Source organism: Microchirus variegatus (assembly GCF_963457635.1).
Source record: "Microchirus variegatus genome assembly, chromosome: 5".
Classification (NCBI taxonomy): domain Eukaryota; kingdom Metazoa; phylum Chordata; class Actinopteri; order Pleuronectiformes; family Soleidae; genus Microchirus; species Microchirus variegatus.
In genome coordinates this window covers 14,809,799-14,833,869 of record NC_139806.1, presented here as the reverse complement: position 1 = coordinate 14,833,869, position 24,071 = coordinate 14,809,799, and the positions used below count along the sequence as shown (strand labels likewise).

At 41.7% G+C, this 24,071-nt stretch overlaps 2 protein-coding genes across 11 annotated transcripts in view; both read right to left on the bottom strand.

Moving 5' to 3' along the window:
• LOC310927606 (myomegalin-like) overlaps positions 1 to 24,071 on the bottom strand; it is a 38,904-nt gene that overhangs the window by 14,252 nt on the left and 581 nt on the right. For 6 of the 10 annotated variants that reach the window (XM_083889940.1, XM_083889945.1, XM_083889943.1 and 3 more), the window contains exons 2-21: positions 18,906 to 18,982; positions 16,449 to 16,572; positions 16,190 to 16,347; positions 15,440 to 15,596; positions 14,478 to 14,531; positions 6,056 to 6,193; positions 5,856 to 5,975; positions 5,682 to 5,774; positions 5,027 to 5,251; positions 4,761 to 4,919; positions 4,569 to 4,670; positions 4,299 to 4,436; positions 4,007 to 4,186; positions 3,656 to 3,850; positions 3,376 to 3,558; positions 3,176 to 3,295; positions 3,010 to 3,084; positions 2,815 to 2,921; positions 2,566 to 2,708; positions 64 to 182 (exon numbers count right to left, since the gene is read on the bottom strand). In XM_083889940.1, the coding sequence (XP_083746066.1) occupies positions 64 to 182; positions 2,566 to 2,708; positions 2,815 to 2,921; positions 3,010 to 3,084; positions 3,176 to 3,295; positions 3,376 to 3,558; positions 3,656 to 3,850; positions 4,007 to 4,186; positions 4,299 to 4,436; positions 4,569 to 4,670; positions 4,761 to 4,919; positions 5,027 to 5,251; positions 5,682 to 5,774; positions 5,856 to 5,975; positions 6,056 to 6,193; positions 14,478 to 14,531; positions 15,440 to 15,596; positions 16,190 to 16,347; positions 16,449 to 16,572; positions 18,906 to 18,982 (2,667 nt within the window). Of the gene's footprint in view, positions 1 to 63; positions 183 to 2,565; positions 2,709 to 2,814; positions 2,922 to 3,009; positions 3,085 to 3,175; positions 3,296 to 3,375; positions 3,559 to 3,655; positions 3,851 to 4,006; positions 4,187 to 4,298; positions 4,437 to 4,568; positions 4,671 to 4,760; positions 4,920 to 5,026; positions 5,252 to 5,681; positions 5,775 to 5,855; positions 5,976 to 6,055; positions 6,194 to 14,477; positions 14,532 to 15,439; positions 15,597 to 16,189; positions 16,348 to 16,448; positions 16,573 to 18,905; positions 18,983 to 20,163; positions 20,270 to 24,071 lie in introns of all 10 variants that reach the window. The other 4 variants (XM_083889942.1, XM_083889941.1, XM_083889948.1 and 1 more) reach the window with 3 other exon arrangements.
• Positions 7,418 to 8,812, bottom strand: LOC310926664 (uncharacterized protein; the record flags this gene model as incomplete). Its single annotated transcript, XM_083888847.1, has 1 exon — positions 7,418 to 8,812. The coding sequence occupies one exon, from the start codon at positions 8,810 to 8,812 to the stop codon at positions 7,418 to 7,420; it is 1,395 nt and encodes a 464-aa protein (XP_083744973.1).

Below are 24,071 nucleotides of genomic sequence, written 5' to 3'. Positions count from 1 at the left end.
GTTTAAGTCAACTTACAGGTTAAAGGTTTAAGTAACTCTCTGAAATACACTCAAACATTCTACCTGAGTGAAGGCCGTCACTTTGTCATCATCCTCCTCTATGCTGTCGGTGAACTCGTCGCTGCTGCTGCCATCTTCGTCGTCTCCTTCCTCCTCCTCCTCGTCCTCTTCTGTACTGAGCTCTGGAATCACACGAATAAACATTCACTTAATTCAAGCTCTTTTTGTCCAAATCCAACGTTTTTTCCAAATGTAGTCGTGCTTTAGTGTTGTTGTAAATGTGTCCTCGTCTGGTGCTCATTCTGCTCTGGCTGCACACTGCATCACCACTTTGGAAGTCATGGGACTGAAGGGAAATGTTATGTCACACACTGTGAACCAGCCAACAGCTCACTCAAGGCAGTACAACCCAGTGTGTGTGTGTGTGTGTTCATGAGGATAACGTCCAACCATGTAAAGTAAAAACAGGTTTATTATTGGATCATGGTTCATTTATATTCACATACGTGAATGTTTTTGGTGGTGTTTATGAGAGAGTACTGAACACACACACACACACACAGACACTAACTGACTCACAGAGAGAAAGAGCGAGTGAGGCACACATAAACACACATAAATGGACACTGGTTTGCTGCCAGGAAGCTGAGGCACAGTGGAAAGAAGCAGGCAGGAATTTCAAAAGGAAAACTGTTGTACAGTCTTCGTGATATTCAATAGACACACACACACACTGTGCAGGGCTATAGGTGTGAGTCATATACGTGTATGGGTGTGTATCGCTACAGCTGCTCAGTGTATTGTTGTACATGTAAAATGGGATTATTAACAATTAGGGGAAGTTCAAATAAATAACCAACTGTAAGATACTAAAAATAGATGACATTTAAATGCACTATGTGTCTTTGTACTGTTGTTCTGGGCAGGTAATTCGAGTCAAACCTGCGGGTTATTATTGATCGAACAATGTGCTCTGTAAGCTGAACTGACTCAATGTGGGGCCCTCTGTTTACATACAGAGACACTGTAGCTGTGCACTGTGTCTGTTATCTGTCATTTAAAATAAGGGTATATGTTGTGTGTTTTCTGTATATTATAATAGTTTGAAAGTGCATCCCTTGCTTGGTTATATTTGTACATTTCTGGACACTTTTAAACTCAAATGGAAGAGCCATGCAAACGTGAAAACCATGCCACAGTCTCATGCATGAGGGAGCAAGGACATAAACAACAGAACTTCTTTAGATTAGAAATGTCAGGTAATTATTCATATAGTTTCTGATATTTATTGTCAATATTTCAAACCATTAATAATATGTTTACTTGTACTTTAAATGCTTTTTAGGACAAAGAAAAACAGAAGTGTTTATAGTAGGTATGTATGGTTCACATGGATTCAACAATGTGGGGCCAAGTGGGGGGTTTTTAAGGTTTGGGACATTTCTAAACCAATTTAATACAATGAAGAAACATCCATAACAGAAGTGCTTTTGATAAAAAGCCAGCACGTTTATTTTGTTTAATTTAACATACAAAAAAAAAAAAAAGATGTGTTGACAAGGATACTAGATGAGAGATCAGGACAAAAATCCCAGGACGACGAACTCTGCCTGATATATGTATAATTAATAAGTAAGAGTTATTTCTGGCATTCACGTCTCATGTGATTTACAGGGTGCAAACTGTAGAAGAACTTATGATATTTCACTATTATCTTGTAACTGAAGTTTGTGCAATAAACTAAAAACAATGCAGACTAAAGTGTAACTAGAGCAGAGCAGGTTTACTTTGTTAAAGTGAGAATGAAAGCAAAGAAAAGCAAAGGTCCAACGGAACTTTTTGTCTGACTCTTTTTTGGATTTGTTTTTTTTTTGGAGGGGGCCGTGTTACGTGTGCACATCCAGTTCACGAACAGATGACATAAAATAAACGATGGATGGTGAGACTTTTTCGACTGTAAGGCATGAGCGCTTGAGTTTCTCCACAAGACGTGACTTCACTGTGACAGTTAAGGCTGGAAGAGCGAACACCGGGTGAGAGACACAGTACACAGAAATGGCAGTACATGACAGTCACACTGCAAAGAAATACGCAGGCAGTTTCCATAAAACAATATATAAAATAAAACAAAAAAACACCACACTCACTGAATATATTAAATGAAATAAAACTCTGAGTTGCATGTTGTCACTTCATACTGGGTGAGTAGTGCTTGTGCTATCTGAAGCTTTCTGTAGCCTGGACTGAGAGTCATTTTCATTCAAACAGACTCTAGAATATTCCTCATTAGAGCTGAAACAATTAATCGATTAACATTTTATGGACCAAACGATTAATCGAGAAAATAATCGACAGATTAATCGATTACAAAAATAATCCTTACTTGCAGCTCTATTTCTCGTGAGGATTTTGTTTCCATTCTAAAAAAAAAAATGACCGTCAGTGGCTACAGGCCGCTTCCTCTCACATACAACTGGCATCATCCTGTCGTGCTGTTGTGACATCACTGAATGTTAGTAACAGCGCCCCCTGCAGCCCTGGATGCTCCACCCTTCCTGTCCCCACCTCCAAAGTCAGGCTGCCTTTTGGCTGCCCTCTCCAGTGCCAGGGCCATGTTACAGGTCCTGGCCAGGACTTCCTCCAGCTGTCCACGCAGTGCCTGCACTGAGTCGAGCTCAGTGTGGAGCGCCTGGATCTTCTCTGAGCTGCTGCCGCGTGGAGAAGAAGAGAGAAGCATTTTTAGGACGTACATATAAAACCCCTGTACAGTTAAATGTATATATGTATATAAAAAAAGGTGCTATGTTTCTCTACCTATCACTCTTGTTGTGCACATGCATGAGATTCTGGTACAATCTCTTCTCTACCCTCAGGGCATCATTCAGCTTGTTGTACTCTGATACAAGCTGCTCCAGCACACACTGAGTCAGATTGAGAAGGAAAGAGATATTTATTACATTCGTCGCACTCCTAAAAACTGGCTGCAGAATGACAGAAGACAAATCTTACTTGCTGATCGCTGCTGGCTTTTTTGGCAACTCCTTGCTGGTGAGCTAAAGATAAACGCAGAGCAGACAGCTCCTCCTGCCACGAGAGGAAATGAAGACAGGACTTGTAATTGTCAGAATGATGATTATACACTAAGGATAGTAGTTATGCTTGATCTCACACATACCTGAGCCGCCCTCTCCTTCTTCATTACCAGTTGCAGCTCCTCCTGCAGAGCCTTCATCTCTCCGTCACTCTCTTTAGACGACAGCTGCAGCATCGCCTCTTCCTGGCTCTGCATCAGCTCCTGGTGAGAAAAGTGTGAAGATCAGGTATCCAGGAGACAGAGGAGGGAGGGGGGGGGGAATTCATGCCACGCACTGGTACCTTGATGAAGGCCTCCTTCTCTTTGAGCAGACTCTGCAGACGCTCCGTCTCTCCTCCCGCGTCTCTCTCCTTGTCCCGTCTCACGTCGCACAGCTCCTGTTCTTTCAGCGACAGTTGCCTGCGCAGCTCCTGCAGCTGGCTGCTGCGCTCACCGATCACTAAGGACAGTCTGTAGGTGTGGTCCTGAGAGAGGAAGCGGCAAGCGGTTAAAAGGGTTTTTAAAAACTTCCTTCTTTTCGTTACGGTCAGGCAGTTGAAAACACCAGCGACATAGGGCTACCTGCAGATACTGGTCTTTGGAGCTGAGAGCGTTGAACAGATCCTGGACCTGTGCTTGGTGATGATTGGACTGGCGGCTACGGTCAGAGAGCAGCTCCTGGAACAGTTTCTCCTTCAGTGCCAGACGAGTTTTCAGCTCCTCCACGATATCAGTGGGACCAGACTGAACTCTGGCAATGAGGGCAGCTGTCAGGTCCTGTACACAAGGAGAGAAAGAGATAGAGATGGTTTTATTGTCCTTGAATTGTTTGGTGTGTCATTTTCAAAGCTCTTAAAAACCAGCTCAGGGAGACAAACCTGTGTTACTTGTCTTCACTTTCAGTTTAACTGTGTGTGTGTGTGTGAGTTTTACCTGCGTCTCCAGGCTCTGGCTCTGCAGAGTTGCCTGCAGTTGCTTGATGATGGTCTCTTTCTCTCTCAGCGTGTTTCTCTCCTGCTCTTCGCTTTGCTGCTTTAGCCACTGCAGGTTCCTGTAGGCCTCTGCAGCCTGCTCCAGCTCCAGCTCCTTACTACGCACCAAACCATCCAGACTCTGATAGAACAGTCATGAACAGGTGTAAAAAAAAAAAACACACCACCATCATATACTACGTCTAGAATGTGGATCAGGGCGTATCTTTGTAATGATTATAATGAGCATATACCGTGATGGTCTCTTCATTGTTGGACAGGATGCAGCGCAGCCTCTCCAAGTCTCGTTCTTTCTCCCTGAGGGCCAGTTGTAGCCTCCTCACCTGACCCTCACGCTCCTCCAGACTGCGGAACTTGTCGTCGATGGAGCGCTGCAGGAGAAAAATCACACTGCTGCTATTTGTGGGCACCCAGAGGCCACCGTCCTCTGCTCTTTAAGGACGTGTAGACTTGTCTTTTAACTTTTAGGTGTGTGTATGATTGTGTGTGTGTTTGTGTTTTACCTCCAAAGCCCTGTCTCTATCTTTAATCCGCTCTCTTAGTTTCTCCAGCAGGGCATCTCTCGATTTGGAGTTTGCTGTCGTTTCCAGCATGTCCGAGTATTCCTATAAAGATATGACAAACATCAGATATCTGTGCATTTGCTTTGTATACACATACTATAGCCATGCACAAGGTGCTGGTTTGTGTGTTACTTGTATTTGTTGCTCCTTGTCCTGCAGAGAGTGCTCGAGTTGTGCGATGGTCTTGTCCTTTTCCTGCACCGCGGAGACTTTCTCTGCTTCGCTCTCCTTCAGCGCAGCTTCTTTGGCCTGAAGCTCAGAGCGACTTTTCTGAAGGGCACAGTGCAAGTCCTGCAGCGCGGGGGACAAGACAGTGACACATGCCCGCATTGTTAGTACTTCATGATAAATAAACGTTTGTCTCACTCACACTAACTAATGTTCTCAGATGCACTCACCTGGTTGTGTTTTTCAGTCACCTCCCTGTGCTGCAGCGCCTCCTGCAGATCAGAGTTCAGTCTGTTCTTGAACCGCACCAAGTCGTCTCCTTGTCTCTGACTCTGTCTGAGACTCCTCTGGCTGGCCTCCAGCTCCAGACCAAGGGTGAAGAGGGAGCTCTGCACGCCCACCAGCTCGCTCTGCAGCTGGGCGAGTGTCAAGGACTCGCTGACCCCCTCTGGAACCTAGAGATGGAATAACAACAGATCAAGGTCAGACAAGACACAATCTAATCTAATCTAATCCGCATGGTGAAAAGATTTCTTATTATCCAAATGAATAATTTGGGATTTGCACCACGAGTAAGTCATCTTGACATGGTTCTGACGACTCGGGTTCACTTAGAAACTTATTTTTGAAAAGCATTTTTTTTCAATTAATATAACATTAAAAAAAGCATTATTTCTAATCTTGTCAATGTCTTGGCTATATTTTCTCTTCATTTTGATGAATAAAAGTGTGACTTTTAATGGAAAACACAAAGAAATTGGATAGGTGACCCCAAACTATTGAACGGTAGTGTATACTGTGTAGGAGATGTGAGTGAGTAGGCTGTCTTTGATGTTTACCCATGTCGTAAAAGCTGTGTCATAGTGCTATTTAATCAGGCCTTACCTTGCATTGAGTGAGCTGGTTGCGATGGGCTATTTCTTGCAGCTTGCACAGAGTGGCATTTTGCCCTTCGATGAGTTGATACAGCTCCTGAGCCTGACATCAGAATGCAGATTTCAACTCTTGGTACATTCAACTACTAAAAGCACAATAAAAAAACAACAACGACACACTCACCTCACTGTCTTTTGTACCAATAGACTCGGTGAGGCCCTGGATGGCTCTCTCCTGACTGTGAGCCTCCTGGCGAAGCGAACGCAGCTCACACTCCATTTCACTCAGCTTCTCCTGCAGCTTCTACAGGCGGAAACAGAGGTCGTTGTTAGGTAGTCTTCAGACAAATTAAACTGTGATGACGTGCTTTTAATGTGCCATACCATATTGTTGGCCTCGCCCTCGTGGATCTTGGCCTGCAGGGACTGGACCTGGAGCTGGGCCTTCTGCAGCTCACTCACACACTGACCGGCCGCACACTCGTACTGGTTGAGCTGGCTTTGCTGCTCCTCGACAAGACTCTGGAACAAAGACAATCATGCAAGAAGTGAGGGTTAATGGATACCAAATACACTAATTGCTGGCTTTGTAATGTCAGCGACATCTTGAGGGCAGAGGCTGCTTCATTTTCACAGTGCCTTGTGTAAGACTGTGCATGGACATTTAGAAACTCTGCTCATTCATGTGTGTGTACTTTCTAAAAGGCAGGAGATGTGGAGAGAGAGCCTCTTGAGTGGTGTGTGTGTGTGAGCATCTGCATGCATGAGTTAGCACATCGGAGTGGGTTCAAACTGCGTTGTGCGACTATTGTCTTTACATAACCATTGTTCAACAATGCCAGCTCTTAAAAGCTAAATAGGAAGGAAAACAATATGATGCACGCCGACTGAAAACATCCATACATGGCGAAGTCACGGCATATAGAGATTAAATTATAATATAATAAACAATGTTGTTACTGTAGTAGCCAAGCAGTACTGAGATGACAGGGAGGTCTGACACTGCATGGATCACTTTGCCTCAAGGTCTGAGTGAAAATAGGCCAGTAGTGGGGTCACTTTGTGTTACCATCTCCCCACATCTAACCTACTTCAGTCAGCAGCCCCTGCACCAAGATCACGCACTCTTATTAAATATTCCTAGTTAAGTCACCTAGTAAGTCCTTGTAAAATGATCCCTGTGGCAATAAAAAAGATAAATATTAACTTGAGGAAGCTTAATTTTTTTTAAATCCTGTGCTTCAACATAATTTATAACTGGAAAAACAGGGAGACTTTGAGTTTGTCTGCAGGCTGTGTTCATGCCTGAGTATTTAACAGCTTCTTATATGTGTGTCACTGTGGATACATGGCCTCAATTTAAGATAAAATACTGGTTTTACATTTGAGGAAAAATGCCACATTTTCCCCCCTTCTATAGTCTGTATTTTCGACTTTGTTGCCATGACCACTGACCTCTTTGTGCACACATGCTATTAGGTAATTAGGTCATGTTGTGTGTGTGTGTGACTGCTTACACCCTACACACCTGACCACTCATGTTATGGATTTCAACACAGACAACTATGCAAAAAAATCCCACTACAGATCACATCCTCATCAGCGACTGAGAGCTGGATCATACGGCTAACTGAGCTTAAAAATGGTGAGAATGATAATTTTTGTGGGAAGGCTTCACTGTTTGTATGTCAAACATACAGATACTGCAGACTGCATAGACACATCTCCCTCCTACACCAAGTGCTATCATTCTACAGTAGTGGAAGACTTTGACTCAGCTCCATCACCATCTTCTTCATGGTTTAATACCTGGTGAGGAGGTGGGCGAGGATACTCTTTGTACAAATCTTCAAAAAGATCCGCCATATAAGCCATGTTCACATCCTGTTCCAGCTTGATCAGAGGGGTCTCCAGCCCGGGAACTGGCACGCTGTGGTCCCTTTCTCTGTCTGGAGTTCCGTACGTTATTCCAAAGGCAGGATCAGAGTATCCCAGCCTTGTGCCTCCATTACTGAAGCTCCGTCTGAGCAGTACTGGCAGTTTGCTCCCCTTGGAGGTCCTGACTGGCCGGTAGATGCTGTAGCTCTGCAGCAAACACAGGGACAGTGAGAGGCTGAGCCCAGATGAGGATTGACTGTGTTGGGCTCCCATGTGCTCCTCAGAGAGGGAGTCAAATATCTGGTCATCCATGGGTTCCCTAGGGGAACTCAGAGGACCATCTGTTATGGCTGAAGGCTGGACATAGTCCTCAGCTGTCTCCAGAGATGTTACAGAGGGGCTGGAGCTGGCATGTCCAGCCAGTGTGCGATCACTGTCTGATCTCCTTGAGGGATCCTGAGAACCAGGGACCAGAGTTAAAGAAGATGGGGGTTCTTCTGAATTGTCCACACTCTGTATGTCTTCATCTTCTTCTTCTTCAGCAGTTCCCACTCCTCCAACCACACTGCCCCCGATAACACTGGCTGAATATCTGGTTGACGGCCCACATGAAATACTCCGTGCCAACTTCCTGGGCACCTTACAAACAGCCTCATAATCAGAGTCTGTCACTCTCCAGTAGGAACATCCTTGGCACTTCCTGGGAGTGCTGGACAGACAGCGTTGTGAGCCTGCAACTGTAACCTCTGACCCTGAAGCTGCTGGGTGGTAGTGGTGGTGATGGTGACCGTCCAGGCTGTCGTCAGCCCAAGACTCGTACAAAGAGTAGACCAGGTCGTCCTGGAGCAGGGCGCAGTACTTTGCATGAGTGAGGCCTGAAAAGTCCACCATGCCATCAACTGGCCCTTCTTCGCCTCCACCCAATGTGACAGCTCCATCCTCTGAATTTGTTTTCCGATAGAGTCCACCGATGCACTGTCTCAGCCTATGCTTCTCCTGCAGGAGCCGCTGCAACCTTTCGATGGACAGGGCCTCCACGCGAGCAATGACCGTGTCAAAGCGGTACATGCGGTCCAGCATGAAGGTGCATTTGGAGCAGGCGAACTCTCCACGGCCGTCCCGGGCCAGCTCTTTCCCCAGAGCGTGGGACAGCAGCACCTGCAGGTTGAGTTTGGCGGTGGGGTGGAAAATCCATCGCCTCTGGTTACCGCAGAGCTCACGGCCACAGACGCGACACGTTTCCTTCATCTTGAGATCGAGCATTCCACAGGTTTCTTCTCATCCAGGTTTGGAAAAAAAAATGTCTGTTTTGATCTAGTATGAAGACGCCTGGATCATTATGATGATTCACAAAAAGCAGCGTACACAACCATATCACAATAAAAGCTTCTGATGTAGAGGAAATCGTCCTTACAATGACAATTAATTCAAAAACTTTAAGATGAGGTAGAAAAAATAGGCTTGTACAAAATGGTAGCACAGGTGGTTGATGTAGGTTAATAAATGTCACGATCACTAAGACACTGTCACCATCACCTCAGAATCACAGGATCATTTCCTGAAGGTGCAGGTGCGTGGGGAATATGGCGCACACCTACATCTACTAATGTCTCCTCTGTCAGATGGATATATTTTTTTATCCGCAAAAATGTTCGGCATTTCCCCGACAACAGAGCAATCCTCCACAATCCTCTGCAACATCACGGACACACGCGCTGCGCCGCGCCGCTGCTGTCACGTTCATCACGAGTGGTGATCGATAATAATCCACTGCCCTTTAGACGGACACGGAGCAATAACACGCGTCCCGGGACGGTCGTCTGAGTCTTCCCCCGGTATCTGCGTCGGAAGAACGGGCTCCTCATTTATTCCAGTGCCGCTACCGACCACCACAGACGGAGAGACGGAGACCGCGAGTCTGCGCTGACAGACGCCGGAGATCGTTCGGGCAGATAAGGCTGTGGCTGGCTGAACCAGACCTGCAGCGGCGGAGCGAACTATTCAGGAAACATGGGGGTGGGGAAGCCCGGTGCAATCCTTCACGGAGGAGGAATATTTAACGTCCACTGTGATTCCGACTCATAGACACGCATTTAATGTGACACGCAATAACGAATGTCGCACAAACACAGCGAAGATAAACGGTATTTGGTGGTTTATTGTTAAAAAGAAGAAGCGCTGTTCCCCTGGGAGTCTGTGACTTCGCCCTGCCCGGTTCGCCTCGCTGAACAGCTCAAAACTGAGTCGCATCATCATGGTGATGGTGACATTAGTGACGCCCTGGAAATTAAATACAACTGAGACTTTAGACAATAATCTATCTTCATATTCTAATCATTTTAACAATATTTTTCATTGTATAGCATTGTAGCTAATAATGATTTAAATGTGCTATTTAAAATGCTCTATTAGAATAAATGCATTATTTTTCAAAAATAAAAATCAACATTTTAATCAATAATACTTGTCATCCACAATACCAGCCCTGATTCCAGCTAAAAATCTATTTTCACAAATGGTTACCATGACAACACATGGCCTAATAACTACACAAACTACTGTTGTATATAACTAGTAACTGTTTAGAGAACTTATATATTATTGATTAAATAATCAATAAATATTAGGTTATGATATATAAATACAGGGACTACTGGTTCATAACAGCAATTAAATGAACTGCATATGATGTAATATACAGTTTAGTCATACTGCTTAGTGTATTAGTTATGGTCTTTTAATATTGCTCTTGATAGAACAGTGTAACATGCTCTTGCTTCAGGATTATTACTTTCAATATTTCCTGTCGTCATGGTGCAAATATTCCAGCAGCACTTAGACTGTGACGATCTCACAGCCAGGTCTTTCTCTTGCATTTGACTGTGCATCTTTGTCCCGTGCAGAAACCGCAGTTTTTGTTTTCCTGAGGGCACACATGGATCCTGGATCATGCAGCTACAGTGTGACTTGCCCTCTCAAATAAACCATGGAAAAAACATCCAGTGACGTTCATCCATACGCTTTCACCCTCAAAGCACTTCCTTTGTTTCAGGGACAGAGTGATCTCGCACACCGACATCGACGTGTGAGTCACAGTCGTAGGTCCAAAGGTCTGCTTTGTGGTCCTCCATTATTGATTATTTGAAGTCTAATTTGAAGTCATTTTCTTTAAGGCAGATGTATAACAATATACTGAATGTAAGAGGAATCCAGCTGAATTTAAAAAAGTAATTTATTATTCTTTGAGTGTTACAAAGGCAGCTGGAACCAATCCAGCACCATGACAGTGTTTGCAACCTGATGTTCACAGATATCACCTGCAATCAGGCACCTACTGGATGATGTGGGTGTCCACTCATATGTGCTGGGCTTTATCCTCTGAATAAGAACATCATTTACAGCTTTCATTGGCATGTAAATAGCGATTGAGACCATTAAAGGAGTAATTGTATACTCTATTAAATAGAGTATACAATTACTCCTTTAATGGAAATTTAAAGGAGTTAAAGCCACGAAACTGCCAACCAGGAGGAAAATGAAAATAAAATTTTCGCCAAGTTAAACTAGTTCCCTGGTGTCCTAATGAACATGTCTGTGACATGCTTTAGTCAAAATACCTAAGGATGGTAATAAGGATGAAGCACCACAGCAGTTCAATCACCCTGCCAAAACAGCCCTGTTTAGAATGCTCTGTTTAGTAGCATCTCTTTATAAAAAAACAAAAAAAAACAAAGCAAAGCTCCACGAGACAACAATGCCAGGAATTGAGTCCCAATGAGCGCGGAAGTCAATGTCGTGTTTGACTTATAGGGCCTCCAGAGTCCCAAATATCAGGATTTAAATTATTAAAAAGCTGATTTTGCATAATTTGTCCCCTTTACTTCCTCAGAAAATGTGAGAAGTAGGCAATTTTCCAATAGATTTCCATTAGTGGAGTTGCTCCTAGGTGAATGTTCAATAAAGTCAGCCAGCAAACCAGGAGACTACCATATGCTTATATATTTGTTCTATGGGTTTACCCTGGGCGGTAATACAATGGCAACATACAGAGACACACAACAATTCCCACACACACTAACACCTACTTCTTCAGCTAACCTAATCCAAATCTACACGTCTTTGGACTGTGAGAAGAAGCCAGAGAAAAGGAAAATGCGATGAGAAACCAGTGCTGAGCTGCTCTGTGCTCAATTGAATGTTTACACATGTCTACGTCATGAAGTACATTTCAAAAAAAGTTTAACAATCAATCCTGCGTCTTGGTTTTTTCCCAGACATAGATTTTTTGTTCTTAATGGCTGTGGTGTCTGCGCCAGAACTAATTAAGATGGACAGCGGTGTCCATTTTTGTGGTGGGCGTCGGTCTGAAACGACACAACTTGATACATCTGCATCAGGGTCACAGATTGTGTTAAGGTCAACCTGACCTATCGACAACCCCGCTGAAACCAGAGCCACGAAACTGCCAACCAGTAAGATGCTTGCATCACATATGAAAGAGGGCACCCCATGGGAATGTGTCCCCACACATACACACACACACACACCCACACACAGGTTTCCATGACTTCAGAGGACATTGCATTGACTGACATTCATTTCCTGGAGACTGGACACTCTGACCTTAACCCTAGAACACTATCGCTCAAATTCAAAACACCATCACTAACACTGGTGATTTTTACCCGAGATAATAAATACACCCAATAAAAAGTACTTGTCATCTAAATATATCAAAACATGACAATACATGACACATTTGAGTAGTGTTCTTTTATTTTAAACTGTGTCATGTGGGTTAAAAGCATCATGAGGGGACCATATAAAAATGCTCCAAAATTACTGGTAAATTAGGAATTTGGGAACAAAAAATTTCACATAAATGTATTTGCTCGGGTGAAAACCATTTCACCTGGCAATGGTGTTCTAGGGTTAACCATAATTACTACTGGCCTAATCTGAACCCTGACCCTAACCTTGAACTAACCCTGACCTCAGCCTCAGCTCAACATGTCTTCACCTTAAAAGGTAGTCATTTATGTTATGGGGACAAAAGTCAAGTCCCCATAAGGGAGACAAGTCCCCATAATGTGACTGTGTTAACAGATTTATGTCCCCACAACATAAGGAATACCAGGCGCACACACACACACAAATAGAGAGATCCTTACTTGATCTCTGTGAGAAGTTGCAAATGTAGCTCTTTGTAGAACATATATCAACACTTTATATACATATATATAGTCCTATAACTACATTTTTTGTTATATTTTTGTTTTACAAAGTCAAAAGTCCTACACGACTGCTCCAACAATTCCAAATCCAACACATTCAACTATCATAGAAACAAACATGACTCCTTGCTGCACTCATGTTAAAGCTGCATGTTTTTCCACGCTATGCAAATTATAATATAATATAATAATACAAAAAGCCCCACTGTTCCCTTAGTGACTACCTGTCTTTCATAAACAGTGCACATGTCCATCATTGTACAAAGTGTTTTGATTGGCGTCCACAATCAGAGCAGTGAGCCTGCGCCTGTGCCTGGCGAGCACATTTACATACTTCATCCCAACCTGATTTACAAGTTAAAACATCGAGGACAACAAATATACTGGCAACAAACACTGCGACACACGTCCGGGCCATAGACAAATAACATGAGCCAACACTACACAGGTTATGCTACAGTTACTGTTATGGTTTATTACTCTGGGTGAGAGAGAGAGAGAGAGAGAGTGAGAGATAGAGAGCTGCTCTCTGGGTAATGACCAATCCTCATTTGCAGATTCATTATGTAGCTGGGGAGACATATGTCCCTCGGGATGTCAGTGCAGGTGAAGCCTGTAAATGTAATGAGATCGTGACACTTACAGTGATGAAATAAATACTCTCACTGGGAGCATCACGTCATAATCCATCCACTAGAGGTGTGATCATCTCTGTCACTGTCGTGCTCCTGCTCTAAATGTTAGTTCTAGCTGCACAATATGTATTATTGGTCTGTACTGTCTACTTTTGACCATGACAGTGTTGACGGTCAGTTCTTTTATCTATAATAAAATGACGCTTCTGTTGCATTGATTTTGCTAGGATGAAAACACTCAGCAGAAGCTAAGCTAAGCTAACTAAGCACCATCGCCAGAGAGAGTGTGAGTCTGTTATTTCTATTGACAGTGAGGAGCTACAACAGACTGTTTGTTTTTTCATTGAATCAATTATTCGGCTCCACCAACACTAAATAGATTCTCAACCGAACTGACTTGACTGTTGCCGAGCATCACAAACAAGCAGCATATTCCTGCACACTAGTTCACTTTGGGTTTTTTGATTGGGCAGCCTGAGGGAAAAGAAGTGTCTTTGTCACTTTTTGTCATCTTTAAAAATCTGGTAAATAGATTATTCCAACAGTATGCTGCTCTTTTCTTTTTTCGGTGTATTATATTTTTTCCAGATTCTCTGGTTTCCTCTCACAGTCCAAAGACAAGCAGATTTGGGGTAAATTGGAATGTTGTATTATAAGTCATCATGCTCTGTTTGTATTCTGCTCCTCCTCCTCCGCTCTGTTTTTAATCATAATTCAACTCAAATATTGATCCAGAAAAATGTGCAGCATTTTCGACGTTGTTCCACTACGAATTTATTTTTGTCTTTCAGCTTGGTCAGTAAATTATCCATGGGTGTATTTGCACTGTACCACACACATTATGTTATATTTAAAGTCATCAGCTCCTCAAAAAACCTATGCTATGTGTCACTTCTCCATTAGGAGGCAGAGTGTGTCCAATGAAGTGCTCTGCAGCTCTACAGTGATGCTGCTCTGACACTCTGTGAAAGACTGTGGTATAACACGTGGTAGAACAAAGAGGGGAAAAGATGTTTTATTTACAATAACTGAAGTGATCCAGCTCAGGGATTCACGTACCTGCATTTCCTCTTCGATACGCAGACGCTCTTGACCAAGTTCCTCCTGATAGAACTGTTTAAAAAATGAGAGAGGGGAGAGTATAAATCTACTGTATGTACTAACATAGAAATGACAACATATATTATTATAATCTATCTTAAGATTTATGGGGGAAGCACTTTTTTTTTCAATGAATATAACATTAAATGAATCATAAATACACTCTATACATTGTTAATGTGGTAAACGACTATTCTAGCTGCAAACGTCTGGTTTTTAATGGAATATGTACATAGGTGTATAGAGGCCCATCTCCAGTGTTCTAATGGTACATTGTATTTGCTTATCGTGTTAGAAGGCTATTGGATGATTAGAAAACCCTTGTGCAATGATGTTAGCACAGCTGAAAACAGTTTTGCTGGTTCTTTGACGAAAGCAAAGTTTATTATTTTGAATAAAAATCATTATTCCTAATCTTGTCGATGTCTTGACTATATTTTCTATTCATTTTGCAACTCTTTTGATGAATAAAAGTGTATGTTTTAATGGAAAACACAACAAAAATGGTATAGGAGACCCCAAACCTTTGAACTGTGGCGTACATTTTCACTGATATGAAGTTAATGGTTTAATCAGATGACCTCATGTTATGGGGTTTATTTTTGGCGTGCGTGAGTATGTCAGTACTTTCATAAGCATCTGTGTTTATTTCAATAGTGGTTTGGGCGTGTAAACTGTGACCTACATGAATAGCTGTTTAAAAAAAGGCAGAGGAATGTCACATATGCTGCACCAGGAGCCTGTCTGACCAGAAAATCATGTCGGTCCAGAAGAACGCAGAGATAATGAAAGCGTGTCTTCTTTGCTGATATAACTCACATATAGATAAAGGAGAAATTATATGTAAAAAGACTTCCCCAGGTTACACAAAGGAAGTCTCTTTGTTTGTTAGTTGTCATTTAAAAGGGGCACATCCGTACTTCCACATCCTTGTCCTTCTGGAGCAGAGATGAAGACAGCTCCTGCACTTGTCCCTCCAGCTCTCCCACCCTGAGTGTGAGCGTCGTCTTCTCTCCGCTGAGCTCCATGATGAGAGCTTCTTTGGAGCAAAGCTCTTTGGTCAGATCCTCTATTAACCTGAACACAGACAGAGAGAAGCAGAGAAAAAGTCAGTGACACTAGAGCCTCTTTCACATTAAAATTGAATCTTTGAACTCAGGTAAAGCTGCTAAAAAGGGCAATTAACACCATTGCTGTTGACTGTGGTGTTTATTCATGACTGTGACACCTGTGCGTGAATTGGGACTCAGAGGAAGAAGAAAACGGCACCATGCCTCAGTAACTTTTTTTCTATCTTTAACTTTCGTCCCTTGTTCAATCAATCGTTCACTTGATCTGATAAAACACAGAAAATTGGGCGCTATCCCACGCTGTTAACATTGGCTGCAAACACTAATCGCTAACGGGCAGAAGATGAATGTGCATTATAGTGCAAACAATGCATTGCTGCAAATACAAATTTAGCTCCTTCCCCTGGGTCTTGCCAACCCATTAATGCTGATCGCAGCCAAAACCAATACAAACCTGCATACATTGCAATCATATGATCCAGAAGTTAATGCCATATTAAACACATTCCCACTGAAACCCATTTTCCCAGGATTAAACTGATTTTATAACCAGTCGTAATAGGATATTGTAGATTTTATGATTTCTTTTTTTTTTTGCACCTGTCTTTGTTGGTGCTGGATGGCGACAGGATGCTTGGAGGGCTCTCATCCTCTGGGATGTCCTCCATAGGGTTGTCTAGGGAGAGGACAGAGGCGTGGGAGTGTGATCCAGCCAGTGAGACCATTCGCTCTGTCTCGCTGCGTGCGAGCTGGGCCTCCTGATAACACACACACACACACACAAGTGAAGTGGTTATGATTTGAAAAGTCAGAGGAAGCTTGGCGTCACTTTAAACAGCGGTGAACGACGTGGACTGACCTCCTGCAGGAGCTGGATCTTGGTCTCGAGCACTTGCTGCATGTGATCGATTTCCTGCTGTCTCTCCCGACATCTTCTCTGCACCTCTGCTTCATTGTGATTGGTCAAGCTCTCTGCTGATGTGCTAGCGAAGAGAGAGACGTGGTCACCACATCAGAATCACAACTTTAGGAGTTCACAGACAAGGGATTTGACTTTCCCAGTATGCTTACACATAAAAGGCGTTCAAACAGGACGACAAAACCAAACAATAAGAGGAATCAGTCAGATACTCATGATGATGTTCATGATTCGGCAGTAGTGAAAAAGGTTTTAAATAGGGCTGAACAATAGGATATGATAGGAATTGGTAATTTTTACATCATTATTCTCATTTTCATTCAAAAAACATATTTAAAACGATAACTGTGTGATATTTGTGCAGATAATTCATCTAAAATTATATGCTGACACACATTTTGCGCCAATTTTTGCACCAATATTAAGCCTCCTGTGATTTGAAAATTGCAGTAGGCCATATTGCGATTTCATTAAAATTACGATTAATTGTTCAGCCCTAGTTTTACCCAGACACTCATATTACTTAAGTGAAGGTTGAATGGATGTATTTTTTGTGGTAAATCATTAGCTGCACCACCCCGGTGAAGTCATAAATGCATGATGAATATTTGATGCCTTAAAACATCCTGTTTCTTTGTCTTCTCCAACAACTGCGGCTCTTGACGTGAAGTGTTTCTCTCACGTCTTTGGAATCCGACTGTGCAAGCATCTGTCTACATCACTTAGTCCACCAACAATCCCAGAATTCCCTGTCCCAGAATGGCACACGCCGCTCTGTCGCCCATGACTCCCGTTCTAGACGCTCTCGACATACATTTTTAACTCTGTCCACCACATGCAACAGCTCAAATAACTGAGATATTCTGAACCAGCCTGAGTAATGCAGATGTCTGTCTCATGGACAAGTGTCATGTATGCGTAGAGGACGAGATCTTCAGTCTGGGTTTACAGCACCAGTGTGAGAAGTCAGCTGTTTTAGCAAGAGAGAATATGTTGTCTTATCTACATACATCTAATTTATGATGGTTTTCCATTTAGGGATGAGGGCATACATTCCTGTCAATCTTCAAAGGTACATTTTTTGTAAATTTCCCAAACAGTGTATTTAATATAATAATATAATATATAATAATCTGAATAAACTGATGGGAACAGCCATTAAAAATTCAACTCAGAGCAAAGGAAAAATTCATATAAAAAAACGACCGAAAAACTCCCAGCTCATAAACCAATTGCAAACGACTTATCAGCACCTAGTCATGAGTCCAACCTATTGTACACTCTTAGAAATAAAAGTGCCAAGTAGAACCATATAAGGTTCTTCAGCTTGTCCTCATAGGAGAACCCTTTTTGGCTCCATGTAGTACTTTTTTTTTATAAAGGTTCCACCTGGAACCCTTTTAAAACCCTTTATTCAGGAAAGGGCTTTTAAAGGGTTCTCTGGATCAAAGTGGTTCTTACTGGAACCATTAGTGTTACCAAGAACCCTTGAAAAACCCTCTCTTCTGTAAAGGGTTCTTCAGAAGCAAATGGTTCCAGGTAGAACCTGAGCCCTTGTAGAAGAACCCTTTTGGAACCCTTATTTCCAAGAATGTAGTTTGTGTTTTTGTTATATGTGCAGAAAAGGAAATGATGGTGTTAATGCTAAAAAAAATCTGCAGTTACAGATAAACATTTCCATGATAACGACAAACTCCACCAATAAGTTGCATCATGTGAGATTTGTGGACTAAAACAAAAAACAACTCAAATGTGTTTTTCATCAAACATATGCAGACGTGTAGCTTTTACAGGAGCTTGTTGTAAGCCTTGAAAGGTAAAGAAAAAAAAAATATGTGAGTGTAGCACAAAGTCAGTTTTTTCACATCCTGCAACATAAAACCACTAAAGGATGCGCAGGAAGGGAGCGACAACAGCGACTAAAATAGAGACAAGTAATAAGAGCCTGTGTATCTTTTTTGCAAATGATGCTGATGAATTTAAAGTTCACCAAGCATGACCTTTAACGAGCATCTCTCACAGTTTTAGTCGTAAAGATTCTAAACAATCCTAGTCAGCAGGTTGTTCTGCAATGAAAACAATTAAACAACACTTGAAACGTGACCATGTAGAGAATCCCAGCTAATCTCTGGGTGAGGAAACACAGCAGATAATTCATCTGTGTTATAAATATCTTAACCCACTGCAGAGAGTTGTGTACATGCCTGCACTGATATATACACTCTATATACTGCATGAAGAACACAATGATATAACGGGATGTATATATACACAGTGTCGTTGTTGCTCTCGTCTGCGGTTAGACTGACAGGAGACTTTCATCGTTCTGACACTGAGGTCACACGGACAGACTGAGGCGTGTTCGTTTAGGAGGAAAGGATTAGTATTAATACATACAGGGCTTTGTCCAGAAGCTGCTGTTTTTCCTGGAGCTCCTGCTTCAAGCTCTCTACTTCCACTTTCAGCTCGATGTTCTGCAACAGACAGAGACGAGCAGTGAAGTCAGTCAATCATCATCATCATTAAATCTCCCCAGTTTGTCTGTGCACCACCACCATAAGTTCTCAGCATATTATTTGTCCACATGCTCATTCATAACCCGTTTTGAATGAAAAAAAATGAAAGTAAACTCTGCAAGTTAACCTGCATAACTTATCATTATATCCACTACATCTGGTACAAAGCTTTCAAATACAAATAGCAATGGTGTTCTGGGGAGGCTTTTTACTCACAGTGCCATCTGTGACAAGTACAAAGTGTCTTAGTAGACGAAGAAATGATTCACCCACCCACATTTCTTTTCACACAATCAGGACTGTGGCTATGAGACGTTTGAAAGGAGAACCCTGTACATAAGCCATGATATTGGAAGTTATCAAATGTATCACATCAGGACTGAATCTACGCCAACTCGGACATTTTATAGTTTCACTGTGTTTGTACAAATACAATATACTAATGATGGGACGATACCACTTTTTTATGTCCAATACCAATAGTGATATTATTCTGATACAGTCATTTTAGACCGTTTATGAACGTTTACAAAACATTTGTGCCGAGTCATTTCAAAGACATAATTCTCCTACTGTGTAACTAATATTGTTCTCCAACAAAGAAGTAATAAAAAAAATCCAAAGATGACTCAGCTAAAATGCTTTTACTGACTTTTATTCGTATTTTTACGGACTGTGGATAGTGAAACGTGATATATGTAGGATTTGTGGATTGCATCGGAGTCTACATGTTTATCTGTCCCATCCAGTGAATTTGACCAATATTGGACCGATATAGCTACAGATACCGATACTGATTCCCATCCTTACAATAAACCAACTGAATATGTCTAATGTGTAATATAAATGCCCTATACTACACAGACAAAATACCTAAAAATCTTAACTAGGATAATACATCTGTAGGTAAAACGCATGTTGCTCTTCCTGTTCTGCATACTTTTATGTTCACTGCGTTGGTCTGAATCCTCTCATCCTCTGGTGTCTTTGCTGAGTGAATCACGGCTGGTGGGGGTGTTGTGTATCATTAGCATCTGACCGTGCTGTCATGGCTGGTATATTTAGAGCTGGGGGACTCGGAGGCAGCTCAGATACTCAGTACTCAGAGACCAAAAGGCTAAACTCTGCAGTTTGTTTACCTGCTCGACTCCGTGGGGGGACATTTGCGGGCCAATCAGGACTCTTAAACTGGATTAGAAGATTTAAACAGGGGGGAATGATGGTGCCCATTCTTTCCATTCTGACCTTAGAGAGAGGACAGTTTATCTGTCAGTCTGAGTGATGGACTCAGATCAGATAATTGCTGTTATTGCTTCAGCCACCAACAGTGTGTTAGTGCAGCTTGGATTTGTCTCCCTGCTAGAAATGTTGGACATGCATGATCAAGTCTGTTGTCCTCCCACTGTCCTTGTCCCTACACGTGCAGTAACCCTCTTAGACTCTGAGAAATAAAAGTGATAAGGAGAACCATATAAGGTTCTTTGGCTTGTCCTCATAGGAGAAAACGTTTTGGCTCCAGGTAGAATATTTTTTATAAAGGCTCCGCCTGGAACCCTTTTGGAGGGTTCCACCAAGAACCCTTTGAAAACCCTTTATTCAGGACAGGGGTTTTAAAGGGTTCTCTGGATCAAAATGGTTCTTACTGGAACCATTAGTGTTACCAAGAACCCTTGAAAACCCCTTTTTTTTCAGGAAAGGGTTTTTCAGAAGCAAATGGTTCCAGGTAGAACCTCAGCCCTTGTAGAAGGACCCTTTTGCAACCCTTATTTCTAAGTGTAGACTGAGACCAACCTATGACCATATGTATATATGACCATAAAGCACTGTACTCTTCAATACAGCAGATTACTAAATTAGTCGTCAATTAAATGGAATAATTTTGGTTTGAGGACAAAACAAGACGTTCAAGAACATCGTCATTTGGGGAAACACTGATCAACATTTTTCACCTTTTTCTGACAGTTCATAGACCAAACCAGAACTGGATTAATCAGTTATGTAAATAATCACTAGTTGCTGCCTTAGGTGCAGCATGTGTACCATTCTGCAAAGCTAATCATAGCACCTGCTAATCCAAAATGCTTCAACAACAAATAATGTAGCACACGTGTGAGATGCCCATGCATTTCTCCGTCTGTGTTAAAGCGGGTTTACAGTAAGCGAGACATCTTGAAAACAACTCTAAATATAGACAGTCAGACCCCCCATCACAGTGCACCTGCTATTCCTGTCCCTCTTGGCCTGTTGGGCCACAGCAACAGGTTCAATAATAACCGTTCAGTGAAGGAGGAGAAAGATGACTGCACTGATTCATCATACATCAGTATATCACACACAGGTATAACCATTCTGTTTTATTATGGAAATAAGATTAATATCTTGTACTGTCTCTTAAAGGTCTAGTGTGTAATTGCAGAAATTGAACATATATGTATAATAGTGTATAATCACTTCATAGCCTGAACACAGGCCTGTCATATGTACTTTAGGCAAAGGGTCTTTCTTTGCAGAGGTGGCCATCTTGTTTCTGCAGGAGCCTGAACAGACAATACTGTTAGAATGTGAGCTTTCCAATAACTAACATTAATATCTGGTATGTGAAGGCCAGAGTACTGTAGTTCCTTGATGAGTTCGCTCACTTACACACTGGACCTTTAACATTAACTCACATTATCATTTTCAAGTAAAAAACGAAATAAAACAAACAAGAATCCACTTGTTTTAGGTTCTCATATATCAAGATGGTTTGCTTTACATAGTATACTGTGTACTGTGTATACATACTATACAAATTTGATACCAGTCAAATCAGATAAAATATACCTGGGGGCAATAGTGCAACAACAGCTGCAGAACAATAGCCAGCAGACACACAAACAGCCAGCAAAGGACATATAATACACCAGATATAAATAAGACAGAATAAAAATGAATATTGACCCTGCCCTTAAATACCTTTGGATTTTGAACTGGTTTTTTAAATCCAACATAACAAGCTTTCACCATCAGGTGCTGTTAGGTTCTGGGAATACTGAGTGAAAGAGACTAAACTATCAGATTATTCTGTTTAAGTGGGCCTAATAATCCCAACTACAATTTATTTAAGATGGGAAGCCTAAATCATAATCATAATAACTTGTACATATGCTCATAGACTATCCTATTTTTTCCTGTTTGACCTTTCTTTAACCCCTTGCTACTGTAACAGGTAATTTCCCAGATGAGGGATAAACAATGTGTATCTTAGCTTAAGTTGCATACTAGCTCTTTATTGGTAAATATTAAGCACATTTTAACCTTGTGTAGGAAACATCTTAATTTTGTAATAGAGGTAGAATAAGGGGTTAATGCGTGCTTCATGGTTACTAATAAAGGGCTAGTATGCTACTTATATATGTTAGTAAACACCTAGTTAATGGTGAATATGCGTTCCCTAATCTAACGTGTTACCCTTATCTTATCTTGTAATGCGAGTATTGAACTGACACAAACACATTCACAAATAATGCCACTGCAATAAATCCTGAAAGGAAGCACACACACGCACACGCACGCACACAAACTCACACCAACCCATGTAATAAATTGTGTCTTGTGTCATATTGATCCTCGTAAGCATACATGTGCTAAATGAATCAGTGGACCCAAGCCTGCTCTATAAATAGTGTCTGGGAGAGATCAGTATGTTCCTACGGCAGCAGGTCTGATAACACAATGGTGCAGCGATTTAGTCTCCAATAAAAAAAAAAAACAACAGGTGATTAACATTCAGCCACAGCATGATTTATTTATGTGTTTATTTATTTACACATGTATTTATTTCTGTATTTCTGTGTCGTATGCAAATGAAGTAGGAGGCTCCGCGGCTCAGTCTAGAGCAGGATTGGTTACTGATGTGTGAGGGTTCAGTTTGACTACTTCTGCCTGGCAGAGAAAACAATTCTGTGTAGATCAGGGTTTTGTGCAGGTGAATAGAAAAGTGCACCAGCAGCAAGTTATTTTGTCGTCTTCCATACTTTACTCTTTACTCAGTCAGTGCTGCAAGTTAAACAGTAACTGTGGACTTTAAGAGTCTGGACGTGGAGGACTTGTTCAGCTGCATCATTTTCTCATACCGTGTCAATTATCGACAGGGATTTGGAATGAAGATGGGAGTGAAGAGTTTTAAATGCTCAGAGTGGCTCACGTAAACGGACATTAGCTGAGCAGGGTCACCTTGTCGGTACACGCAATACACACAATACACACAACACACTGCTTTTGCAGCTCTATTTACTGTCCAAGGCAGAAATTTTAACTGCTTTTTCTGCCTCACTCTTCTCTATAAAAAAACATTTGTTTGGCAGCAGAAGTCGATGCAGTGATATAATATAAAAATCACAGTGGGACAAATGTATCTATTTAAATAGACCAGCAGGATCACTACTAAAATAATATAAATTGTACTTTTTGAAACTGTGTAATCTATTAAATGTCAAATAATATTGACTTAATCTATAATAAAGATTTAGAGCTAAAAGTGGTACTTTAAAGACATGTTTTTAATCATTTCTGCCACAAATCAGTATGTTTGAGTAACTGAGATTTTAATATAGGTTCACAGGTTTATGCCCTCCACAGTTCTGCAGTTGGATTTTGCTGGGCCGTGGGCTACGACTTCATTTATAAATGTCTTAATAAAAGACATCCAATCTTCACAAATCCCAGTATGAGACAACAAAACACTGCAACACAAATGTGACTGGAAACCAGGTACACACACACACACACACATTTAAAGTTCCTGAACAAACTAGTATAGTCCTAAGTGGCAAACACTTGATAAAACAAACACATGACGGTCCCATCACCTCAGATCAGTACAGCTGGAAGTGGGAATGTTATCATCTAATAGTAACACTAAATAAACAAGGCACAAATCAGCTCATTAAGTATCTACTCACATGTTCAACAAAGCACAAATCAACTAGTGCTAACCATTAATGAGTCTGTTAATGTTACTGAAGACCAATTACAGTATATAATCTCATTGATCAGCAGTCAAACA